This window comes from Ochotona curzoniae, unplaced genomic scaffold (genome assembly GCF_017591425.1).
Source record: "Ochotona curzoniae isolate NIBS_2020 unplaced genomic scaffold, NIBS_Ocur_1.0 contig_3520, whole genome shotgun sequence".
Lineage (NCBI taxonomy): Eukaryota > Metazoa > Chordata > Mammalia > Lagomorpha > Ochotonidae > Ochotona > Ochotona curzoniae.
The window spans coordinates 7,202,477-7,214,557 of record NW_024465894.1 but is presented as its reverse complement, the minus strand read 5'-3'; the positions used below and the strand labels follow the sequence as shown (position 1 = coordinate 7,214,557).

The following is a 12,081-nucleotide window of genomic DNA, read 5'->3' as shown; positions in this document are numbered from 1 at the left end:
AGGCTTGTTACAGCTGTTATGGATGATGGACCGGGTAAAGTTCCTTCCTCCCTTATCTCCTCTCTGATATCTTTTCCCATGGCCTGTGCTCCTTCTTTCTTGGGGATTTCAGGAGGGCAGGAGACAGAGCCCACAGCTTGAGCACAGATGGTCTCCTTGGAGACAAGTGGAGGGGGGACATCCAGTATAGAGCCAAGAACAGGTGGCCCTGGACAGCTCACTTCCCACCTGTCAGCATCAGCATCCTTGTCTGTCTAATGGGGGCGATAATGCTTTCCTCATCTCACCGTGGAAGTGTGCCTGTCCTATTGAGGCTTTTAGAGTAATGCTTCCGCATTGTTTGCCATGTAGTGATTTTTTAAAATCATCATGAAGCTACGGCTTGTCCCTGTGGCAAAGGCTCAGGATCAGTCTCGAAGCTCTCTGCTCCCACAGCCCATGAACGTCAACACATGGGTGAGTGAGGGAGGGTGTCAAACACTGACTGAAGGCTAGATACGTGCTTAACCATGCCTGTGGCTGACAGATCGCTAATTTAACGATAAACACATTCTTTTTTTTTTTAAGACTTATTTTTATTGGGAAGTCAGATATGCAGAGAGGAGGAGAGAAAGACAGGAAGACCTTCCATCCACTGATTTACTCCCCAAGTGGTTGCAACGGCTGGAGCTGCAATGATCCGGAGCCAGGAACCTCCTCCAGGTTTCCCATGGGGGTGCAGAGTTCTAAGGCTTTGGGCCATCCTCTGCTGCTTTCCCAGGCCACAAGCAGGGAGCTGGATGGGAAGCGGGGCTGCTGGGATTAGAAACAGCACCCATATGGGATCTCGGTGCATCCATGGCAAGGACATTAGCCACTAGGGTACCACGCCGGGCCAGTACTTATGTTTTATAGTAAGATGTCTGCCTACATCATTTGCATTTTATAGATGAGGAAACAGGCTCACAGAAGGAGCTGCTTGCCTGTGGCGGCAGGAAGAAGAGCAGTGTTGTCCCCACATTCTGGCCACCTGTGAGGAAGTCAACCACAACTCCTCAGTTTCTTCCAAACCTTGTCTGTCCTGTGAGAGCACACAGACAAGGACAGTCTCGTCTGGGGCCAGTGTGGCCTCTTAGCATCAGTCAGTCCTTTCTGTGAGTGCATGGAGTAGGTCTGCTCCTGTCGTGGGAGCGTCGTGCTCAGTGTTACTCCTGGAAGAGGCTGCCTCTGCTCTGACCTGGTGTGGACATTGAAGGTGCTCTCCATCTGTTGACCACAAGGACAGTGTCTCTGAATGGAGCTGATGAAGTGGAGAGAGAAGGAGATAAGACTGCTACTTGGCAAGGTCTTTAAGGCCTGGTCTGGAAAGGGCTGAGGCTGTGTTCATACCAAGCCACTTGAAGAATCTGCCCAGTAAGATTGATGTCAGAAATGTTCCTGGTACCCAAAGCAATCTACTGATTTCATTCCATCCCCGTTAAAATTGCAGTGACTTAATTTTTATAAAAAGGCAGTCCTAAAATTTGAAGACCATAAAAGATTCCAGATAACTAAAGCAGTCTTGTGCAAGAATAAAGTTAAATGCACCACACTGCCTGCTTCTGAATTGTATTACAAAGCTATAGTAGTCAGAACAGTGTGTGATGCTGTTTTAAACATAGACATACAGACCAGGGGAACAGAACAGAAAACCCAGAATTAAACTCAGGCAGGCATACTCAAGTAATGACAGATGTCAGCAGTATACCATGGAATGGACGTGGGAGCATGTAGCTTAGCAGTTAAGAAAGCAATTAAGATGTGAGCATCAACAGGTGGTGCCTGGGTGTGAGGTATATGTCTGACTCCTGATCTCAGACTACCTGTTAATGCAGACCCTGGGAGGCAGTGATGATGGCTTACATAATGGGGCTCTTGCCAGCCACATGGAAGACTTAAGTTGAATTTCCAGTTCCCAGTTTCAGCCTGGCCCAGCCCCAGCACTTGTAGGCATTTGGGGGAGTGAACCAGCAGATTGGAGATCTTTTTTCTGTTTCTGTCCCTCTGTGGCATGTGTGCCTGTCTTTCTGCCTCTCAAGTAAAAATGTTATGAAGTACACAGTGAGGAAAGGACCACCTTGACTAAGTGAGAAAACAGTATATCCATGTGCACATGATGACTTCTGTCCTTATTCACATCATATGCAAAAGTCAGCTGGGAACTATAAAACCCCTGTGTACAGGAAAAGCTCCATGACAAAACAAAGCAACCCTGTGCACAGCAAAGGAAATAACCAACAAAATGAAAAGGCAACTACAATAGGATAAAGTACTTGTATGTGCAAAATATGTGAGGAATCCATACAACTTGAAAGGGGGGGAAAAAAACCCAGATAACTTGATTAAAAAAACATGGACATAGGACCGAAGTAGAGATTTTTTCCCAGGAAACCATAAATGGCCAGCAGGCACATGAAAAGGTGCTCAATATCACTAAATCAATAGGGAAATGTAAATTAAATATCATACATGTTAAAGTGGCTATTATAAAAACAAACAAAAAATGAGTTAACAAATGTTAGGAAAGAAAAAAAGTTATGTGTAGCAAGTGTTGGGAGGGGAAGATGTTGTTCTGAGGGTGTATTGTAAGGTGGATAAGTCCTGGAGACTAATGTACAGTGTGGTAACTGAAGTGATAAAAGTGATACACTGGAATCAGCCCGGGGGGGGGGGGGGGGGGTCTTACTCAACAAAAGGCAACTGCCGCGAGTGTGGGGATATTAACCAGCTTGATTGCAGTGATCATTTCACAGTGTAGGCCAGGTCGCAGTGTCACATTGTAAGCCTTGAGCAATATAATTTTTATTTGGAAATTACACCCAGTAAATCTGGAGGCAGGGAGGGAGGGTGTGGGATTTGCCTGGTTCCCTCGGTGCAGTGGAAGCTGTTGTGCCAGCCCAAGGAGTGTGGTGTGTGCTGGAGCAGGCAGCAGTGATCTGGCGCTTGCTCTTGTTCGGGGGCTCTTCCATTTCTTAGAAGGAAACGAGGCTCTTGGAAGTGACAGCATTTGGCCAGTGTCCCGAAGCTCGACAGTGCATACCCGGGGTTAAGGGTCATTCCAGCCAGCAACACCAGAGTTACTTTTTGAGTTGTGCCTCTTGGTAAGCAGCACAGTGCATGAGGCAGCATGCCTCCATCCTCTTTCTAATCCTAATGTAACCTTTAAATGGTGAAGGTGCTGCTGTCTCCATTTTACCAGTTAACTTGAGGTTCAGAGAGAGAGAGCAACCTTGCCTTAACGAGAGGTAGAGCCTGAACTGGAACCCACATGTGTCAAATGAGACTGGAGTAAGCTCTCAGCTGTCTTCCCATGCATCCTCATTCCTCGCTTCTCCATAGTACTAGGTCGAGTCTCCCAACCATCCTAAAAGTTGGCATTCTCATTTCTGGCTCGCAGGTGAAGAGACCGAGGCTCAGGAAGGCTGAGGGACTTGTCAGCCTCACACAGAACTATGATCGGACAGCTCCTGTCCACAGTCCCCGCCCCCATCCAGCCTCCTTCACTTGGAATGGGGACAGGAGCCCAACCCTCTGCTTTCTGTCCAAATGCTAGTCGTCCTGGACTTTGGGGGGATTTTCAGTTTCCCCTCCTGGCCTGTACTGCCTCCAGCCCCCTCTCCTCTCCTGGGCTGGCCTGCTCTCTGTTGGCAAAGCCTGGGTCTCCCATGGCAGGAAGCGGTCTTGGCCTTGGAACTCCCCTGCTGCTTCTCAGCAAGTCTTCTGGGCTTTGCCCTCTAATAGCTTCCCAAGCCACCAGCTTGCATCCTGTTCCGACAGGCCCCCTGGGAGTCCCCTGGCTACAGATGTTCGCAGTGACTAGCTAGGGAGCAGCGGGTCGGCTCTCAGGGCTGCTTTTTCTGGCCAGACCATTTGGGGGAGGCGTGGGGGAGAGGGCAGCAAGCCTCCAGAGGGAAGAATCTAGCTACTGTGGGAGCGTCTGAGCTCTGTAACTGCTGGGGTGGTAACCACGGGATTCTGGGTAGATATTTCAGGGTGGAGTTCAAGTGCTCCTTGTCCATAGTGTCCATCCATGAATGCACTTTGCTGAGTCCAGGGCCCAGGACTTTCTGACTCTCAGGGTGCCTGTGCCCTTTCATGTTTCAGAACCAATGCTCTAGAGAGACCCCAGAGTGTTGTGGGCCACTGTGTCCCCTTGTGCACCAGCCTCCTAAACACCAGGAGGCCAGGGCAGGCCTCTAGGGGGTTCTGGTTAGAGATAAATTATCCAATGTCATTGTAGCCCACAGCCATCCTGGATGGTGTCCCGAAGTCCAGTCACAAGATTGCACTGGCCAGCCCCTGATGGCTTGCTGAACCCAACAAGCCCACCATGCACATGTGTGCTTTCTGGTGGCCAGCCCAGGCCCAGGGTTGCTGCAGGAAGCAACCCTGACAGCGTGAGGGTAGTGCTGGGAGCCCACGCACTGTGTGGCCTACCTCACTGAGAGCGGCAGAGTGCTTCACATGCGTTGCTTTATCTAACCCCTGCAGGGACCCAGTGAGCCTTCTCATGTACACGGAGCACATGCATGGCTCGCTTGAGCTCACATGGCCAGCAAGTCTGTGAGTGGCATGGGACACAAGGACTTGAGCTTAAAGGGCTGCTTGTGTAGGACAGCTAGCCCTGTGTCATTGTTGTGAGGCTGAGTGCTGCTGTGCTCTACCTGACGGGAAAAGCACAGCAGGGCTCTCAAATCCTGCACAGGTGGGTGGGAAAAGCATCCGTGCCGCATGTGAGAATTCCCCTGCATCATATTTCGGGCATGTGAGTTTGTTTCTTACAGCTTTGTTGAAATAAGAGTTCATGTTCACACACCATGGGGGTCGGCAGCTTCTCTGCACTGTCTCTACAGAGATCTCTGTGCAGTCACCACCTGGGCTAGGTTGGGTGTCCCCATAACATGATAACCCTAGATTGCCCATATGCAGCTCAGAGGTCCAGAGGCAGGTGTTCTAGAGAGAGCCATTCCTGAATCCCCTCTTCCTCCTCCTCCTCCACTCACATACACCGCCAGGTCCTGTCATTTTACAGCACAGTAACTCGGATCTGCCTCTATTCTTCCACATACACCCCCTGCCCCAGGTCCCATTTTGTCTCACCAGACCCCTGGCACAGCTCCTCACTGCAGGTCTGCTTTTCTCTCACTCCCAGCCACTGTTTCTTCCCACACAACATCCAGAAGATGGTCTCAAAATGAAAGTTGGGTCGCAGGAGTCCCCTGTGGGGCCAGAGAGCCTCGGTGAACCTGCAAGGCTAGAGGGAGTGGCCGGTGGGTGGTTTGAGGGGCTGGTGCAAGTACCTTTTTAGAATATAAATATGGGTCGTCAACAGATACTGTTTAGGGAAAGGAGCCTTTCTGCACTCCCTCCCAAAGCAGGTCTCTCCAGGTCTGCAGCCAGAGCCAAGGCCAGGACCCCAGCCGGCTGGTGAGCCTGCCGGGATGTGCCCACAGGCACCTGCCCCTTCCCAGGCTTGGAGTGTGCTCCTTCGGGGCCCCACCTTGGTGGCTCTTGGGTTCCTGGCTGCTCATCACAGAGAGAAGGCAGTGCCTTTGAACCCAGGGAATGTGCGTTCTGTGGGCCCCCGTATTTCCATCAGGCTTCCACAACCCTTCCTCTGTTCCAGAAAGCCTTGGAATCCACCCCCAGGAGTCGCCTCTCATGGGTCAACTCCCACTTATGTGCGCCCTGTCTTCAGCAAAGCTTACTTGTTTTTGTGTGTGTGATTTGTGCAAATATTGGATTTTTTTTTTAGAAAAAAAAAACAACAGGAAATGACCCTTCTAGTCTGTTTGGAAAACAGCTTGTAGCTGTAATGGAATCTGAGCAATGAGAACTAATAGCTGCGGAACAGTCGTAGGACCCTTGGCAGAGGCTGCAGCCTCTGCAGTTCACAAAGCTGGGAGAAAACGAAAACCCAAGGGAGGAGCAGCTTCCTGTGGAGGAACCTGACAGCCCAGAGCAAGCACCTGCAGGTGCTGGGCCGCTGACCCTAGGCCCAAGAGGTCTGGGGCAAAGCCCAGGGCAGGGCATTCAGGGTCAGCCCAAGTGTATGCAGCTGCCACAGGGGCACCAGGACCTCCTGTGTGGGAGAGAGGGACAGAGCCTACCTCTCCAGCACCCAGGGATCATTCGAATTTTAGTGTATGTGCTGCCGAAGCGAGCACAGCACCCAGGAATCGAGCCAAGACAGGAGATGGCTCATTACTCTCACTCACCTTGTCTTTTGGCTCTGCCTGGATCATGCCTTGTTCAGCCCTATCTATAGATTTCAGCTCCAAGTCACCTCCTCCAGGAAGCCTTCCCTAGCTATATGACCTCTAAAACCCAACCACCTGCAAGCTGAGAACCCTCCCCTGTTCTGTGGTACATGTCCACCTTCACAGCGTGTCATTGACTTAGGATTTTATAAATGGTGCTGGACTGAACATTTCTGTATACTTGTCTTCATGCACTGTTGGTTATTTTCTTAGAATAAAATGCCACAAACTGGCTTAGTGGCTCAAGGACACGATAGATCTGTGGATCTCAGCAGAGAAGTAGGGGAATGACCCTTTCTGACAGGACATCTGGTGCTGTGGTAAAGATCGGGGGTCGTGAGGAGGACGCTTGATGCAGAAGAATGAAACTGAGTATGCTGCGGACGAGAGACCTCCCAGCTCATCTGCCCGGTTTCCTGGGCAGCAGCACAGCCAGAACACCTCAGCTCCATGGGCGTCTTCCAGAACTGAGCCTTGAGCTTGGCACAGTTCCTCCCTGTACCCTGGGTGTCTGGCACTGGGCAGCTTGGAAGGTCAAGCAGGCCCAGGGGTTGGGGCAGAGCCCTGGGGAAGCTGTTCCCACAGGAAGTCTGTCTTGCAGATGGAGCCAGTCACCCCATGTGGCATGGTGTCAGGTGCCAGAGATCCAGGCTGAGTGCCTGTGCGGTCTTGGGGCACCAGGAGACCTGACAGGGAGTCACTCCTCTGGGTAGGCAGGGCAGACCAAGAGTGTGTGATAGGACAGGCAGGCATCCTGTGAGCATCTCTAGGGCTCCTCCTTCCGAGCGCCTGTGGGCAGCGGCGGCCTGAGCAGTGTTGGCCCAGTGGCTTCTAGCACCCCTGCTCTCATTGGAGGAAACCGACACCCGGTAGGCAGGGCGGCCTGTTGGGGTCTGTCTGTTCCCAGAGGTGTGTGGTGTGGAGCATGAGCCTAGCAGAGCCTGGGTTATGACCCTACCTCATAGTCAGACACAAGTGCCTGCTGGCTGTCACCTCAGCCTCCCCTGCTTCATACCTCTCAGGTAGAAGGCAGTAGTGAGACTGAGCCTCAGAAGGAGCCACTTCTGGAGTTTCTCAAACTTCAGTTAGGACAGCCTAGTCAGGGCAACTGCTTTCAAGGCCACTGGGGAAGACAGCCTGCGCCACCTGCTGAAGGCAGGGGGAATTGCCTTAGAGTTCTGGCTTTACCTTTATTTTCCAGGTGAGGGAGCAGTCCTAGAGAAGAGCAGGGTTTTGCCTAAGGTTCAGTAGCTGGGCTTTTTTATGTTTTGTTTTTAATCTTTATTTTCATCTTAAAGGCAGGGAATGCGAGCAGACAAGCCATCTCCTACCCGCTGGTTTACTCCTCCAGAGATTGCAGTGGACAGGGCTGGGCCAGGCTAAAACCAGCAACTCCATTCTGGTCTCCCACTGGGTGGTACCTTCCCAAGTGCATTAGTGGGGGGCAGCCAAAACTCAAACCTGCACTCAGGTCTGGGATGCTGGCGACACCAGCAGGGCTTAACTTGCTGTGCTACAATGCCTGTGCCAAGAGTTGAAGTTTAAGCATACATGTACTAGTCTTACCTCCTTGTTTCCCAGCATCGCGCCCCCGCATCTGATCTTTAAATGCTTCCATTTTTCTCCCTTCGTTTTGTTTGGTTTTATTTGAAAAGAAAAGAGAGCAAGAGAGCTCTTCCATCTGCTGGTTTCCTGCCCAGATGCCCACGACAGTTGGGGCTGGGCCAGGCCAGCACTCCATCTGGGTCTCCCACATGGGTGACAAGAATCCAAGGACTTGAGCCCCATGTTGTTGCCTGTAAGGGTGCAGGTTAGGAGGAGGCTGACTTGGATCCCAGGCTTGAACTTCACCAACAGCCCCTGCCTCCCCCGATTCATTCTTTAGGTGTGTCTTCTGAGCTGGGTGTTGTGGGGACCATGGGCCCACCCTGCATGCTGGTCACCTTTTCCTTACCTCCTCCTCACCCCTCATCTCTACTCCTTCCCCTGAGTGCATCCTCCTGACGATGTCAGCCCTGCTCTTGGGGGCATTTGGGGAGCACAGCAGTGGCTCGATCTTTAGAAACACCATAATGCCCCACTCTACTTCAGAGTAGCCTTTCAGTAATAAAGTAACAATGTCTTGCCAGCAAGAGCACAGTGAACGGACATTAGGTGCTGGTAGTGGGAACAGAAATTGGAACAGTACTCAGTTTACAAGTCTTTTACAAAGATTTATTTGAAACTTGGAAAGGAAGAAAGATCTTCTCTTCACTGGTTCACTCCTCAGGTACGTAACAGCTAGGCCCGGACTGAAGCCAGGAGCCTCGGGGGGGGGGGGGCATAAGCCCAAGCACTTGGTTCACCCTGGCCTGCTTTTCCCAGGCCATTAGCAGGGAGCTGGACCAGAAGAGCTAGGACACAAACTAGCAGGCATAGGGGGTGCTGGCATTGCAGGCGGAGGCTTCATGGACTACATCACAACAGTAGCCCCTGAATTTATAATTAATGCCAATTGGCATTCTAAATCACACTCTGCCATTTGGGAAGGCAACTTGGAAATGAGTCAAAGATCTAAAAATTTTCATCTGGGAATTTGAGGCTCCTCTAAGGAAAGAATTAGGGGGTGGGCACAGATTTTTAAAATTTTTACTGGATTTCAGATATGCAGAGGGGAAGATCTGATGATTCACTCCCCAGGTGGCCGCAACTGCTGGGGCTGAGCCGATCCAAAGCCAGGAGCTTGGAGCTTCTTCTGGGTCTCCCATCGGGGTGTAGAGTTCCAAGGCTTTGGGCTGTCATCGACTGCTTTCTCAGGCCACCAGCAGGGAGCTGGATGGGAAGTGGGGGCCATTGAGATTAGAACCAGCGTCCATATGGGATCCTCATGCATGCAAGGTGAAGATTTTAGCTGCTAGGCTACGGCGCTGGGACTTGTGACTGTAGGGGTTGCACCTGCCAGTGGCCACCTGTGGTGCCAAGCAGTATTTCTGCTTGGAGAGCAGATGTGTGTGACAGCCACAGTTTTCATCTGGGTACTGTTGTCCTTTGTACTTTGCTAGACAACCGTTTCAGACTTCCATGCTGGGTGCGCTGACCTTACCTCCGCCCTCCTGTCCCCGCAGGCCTGCGAAACGATGCAACAGGCGTGATGGAGGTCGAGTCCTCCTACTCTGACTTCATCTCCTGCGACCGCACAGGCCGCCGGAATGCGGTACCCGACATCCAGGGCGACTCCGAGGCTGTGAGCGTGAGGAAATTGGCCGGAGACATGGGCGAGCTGGCCCTCGAGGGGACAGGTGAGAGGTGGCAGGGTTGTTCCCGTGCTGGCACCAGGCTGACTGTCTCTGCATTACTCAGCTTGTCTGTGACGTGTGCAGAGTCTGCTGGTGTCCCAGGCAAGTTCTCACTGGTCTCACTAGGGACCCAACAAGCACATGGCCAGGGCTCTGCTCACAGCAGGGGGGAGGTGTGGAGGAAACAAACACACGCCACTCAGCATCACCCAACACAGCCTGCTCTACCCAGATCCTTTCCTGCCTGCTCCCAGCACCTGCCATGCTGTCCCAAGTGGGCTTCCAGCCGGTCTTCCCTATGTAACCCCAGTCCCCATCCAAAAATGACTGAAAACAGGTAAGACCTGGTAGCGGGTAGGCCCCACCCTTCACGTTATTTGGGAACAAACTGTAGCCAGAGGAGTTGGGCAGCTTGTGTAGTCACTTTGGCCCTCTGTTCGTGCTGGTCGAGCCCCCGCTGGGCCTTAGCACAGCACCCCCAAGCTCTGTGGCACTCACTTCTGCCCTGCCCTCTGCCTGCAGTCGCACTTGCATGCGGCCTCTCCCGCCCAGGGTCTGCTCTCGAGCCCCCCGTGCCTGGTAGTGTTTGGTACTTGGTAAGGCAGCCTGGGCTCTGGTTACTCACTGACTGACCACATGGCCAGCTCCCAGCTGTGCCACCAGGCATGCTGCCATGGTGTGCTCTTGGCTGGCATCCCCAGACTTCCATCTCCTACCCCAGCACTGGTATGGCTCGTCCACCGACCCAAGCCCTCCTGGTGTACATTTCCTGACTCAGGAGCTTGGATCCTCTGGTCACATGGCCTTTACCTGCCAGAAACTAAAGCAGCCAAGGGAGAGTCCAGATGAGAGTGACCAGCCTCGGCACCTTCCCCAGGCAGGGCCGAGGCTGAGGGAATAGAGTTGCCAGTGCCACCCTAGCTCTTCTGACCCACAGCCTCATTTGGGCCCAAGGCACTGCAAGGGAACCCATCCTGGCTGCCTGGAAGGCTCAGCCTGGACCTGCGGAGCCCTAGCCACGATTACGCATATTTCTGGACTTTGCCTAAAGCTGAGAGAAGCAGCAGGCGAGCCCGGAGGCCAGGTTGGCCTTGAGGAAGCCTTACCACAACCAGATGTCACACACACAGCAGCTGCACCCACAGGGGCTACATGGAGTATCACTGTCCCCTCTAGCTCGGGAAGCAGAGTACAGGGGGGTGGAGTGGCTTCCCCAGGGCCTCGCAGGAAGAAAGTGGCAGTGCTCACTGGGGAAGTTCAGACCTTTCCCACTTGTGGGGCACCACTGCCACCCAAGTCCTAAGATTGCTGCCAGGGCAAATCAAGTGCTGAGGTGGTACCAGCAGAACCCTGGTGAGTGTTGCTTCTGGGAAGGGTCACCACCTGGGGCAGCCAACAGGACTCTGTCCAGCACTAGGTCTCATGGGACGAGTGCACTGAGCCCTGACTTTGCTGTTAACATGACCCTGTCTGCCCAGCTGCTCGGGGGGACAGGCAGAAAAGAAGGAGGGGGCGGAGGCTGGCAATAGCACCCACTCCTGCTCGGCCTGGTTCCATCTCTGTACTGTCTTAACAGGACAATCACTTGGCCGAGTCCCCCATTGCACGCTGGGCGGCTGGAACTGCCCTCTCGTTCCAGGAGCCTATACCTGCTGCTTTAGCAGCCACCCTCAGCCTCTGGCCTTGAGCTGCCTGTTAATTATGCTATTGTCATTGCATGTGTTTCCCCTAGGGATGCACACGCTGCTCCAGGCCAGACTAGGTTCCCTGGGGCTTAGCTCCCTTGATCATGTCTGGGCCCAGGAAAATCTGTTGCTCTCTCACCTTTCCAGCAGGACAGGGGGAGGCCAACACCCCCGACAAGGAAGCCAGCAGCCCGCCCGAGAGCAGCGACAGCGCCACTTCATCCTGAGCCTGACATTGTCCAAGGCAGCTGGAAGAGAGGACTGCCCCCTCCTGGACTGGGGGCCCTGGCCCAACAGCCTCTTCTCTGAGCCCCATGCCCCAGGCCAGACCGAGGGGCCTCCGTGGCCCCTCCTCAGGACAACCCTCTGTCGGCACCCACCATCTCTTCCCCCGGCCCAGGTACGCTCCCCCAGGTACCGCAACCACGGGATGGCATGTAGTCGATGGGCACCCTGCTCAGGGGCTTGGCCTGCCCCCAGGGTGGCTTGAGGAAGGACCTCATCCCAACAGCCCCTCTCCAGCTCTAATCTTCCAGGTCAATGCCTTCTTGTCCCTTTTTTAAACACTTTTAACCTTTTTAAAAACAGTAAGCCTTTTTTCAGCAGAGCAGGCAGGAACTGACAATTTAGTCACTTTTTAAAATCCTCTTTAAGCTAAACTGCCATCCCGAGGAGCCTCACAATGCCATTTTCAGGGAGGCGATTTTGGCTGAAAACCCTCCAACTGGCTGTTCACCCCCTACCCTGTCAGCGATGCTGAGGCCCCAGGAAATAAACGCTCTTGACGTGTATGAGCGGCCACTGGGAGTCTCTTCTCTCAACAGCCAGAGTGGGGCTGGGCTT

At 53.1% G+C, this 12,081-nt stretch overlaps 1 protein-coding gene and 1 long non-coding RNA gene across 4 annotated transcripts in view; one reads left to right on the top strand and one right to left on the bottom strand.

The window, feature by feature from the left end:
• Positions 1-12,034, top strand: part of PKIG (cAMP-dependent protein kinase inhibitor gamma) — a 67,791-nt gene extending 55,757 nt beyond the window's left edge. For 2 of the 3 annotated variants that reach the window (XM_040981436.1, XM_040981435.1), the window contains exons 3-4: positions 9,383-9,556; positions 11,386-12,034. In XM_040981436.1, coding sequence (XP_040837370.1) covers positions 9,409-9,556; positions 11,386-11,465 — 228 coding nt within the window. In that variant the 5' untranslated portion in view covers positions 9,383-9,408 and the 3' untranslated portion in view covers positions 11,466-12,034. The remainder of the gene's footprint in view (positions 1-9,382; positions 9,557-11,385) is intronic. The other variant, XM_040981437.1, reaches the window with a different exon arrangement.
• On the bottom strand, positions 9,584-11,444 carry LOC121157314. Its single transcript, XR_005883995.1, has 2 exons — positions 11,378-11,444; positions 9,584-10,373 (listed from the first exon to the last, which is right to left on the bottom strand). It is a non-coding gene; the product is annotated as an uncharacterized LOC121157314 (long non-coding RNA).
• Positions 12,035-12,081: the final 47 nt, after the last annotated feature.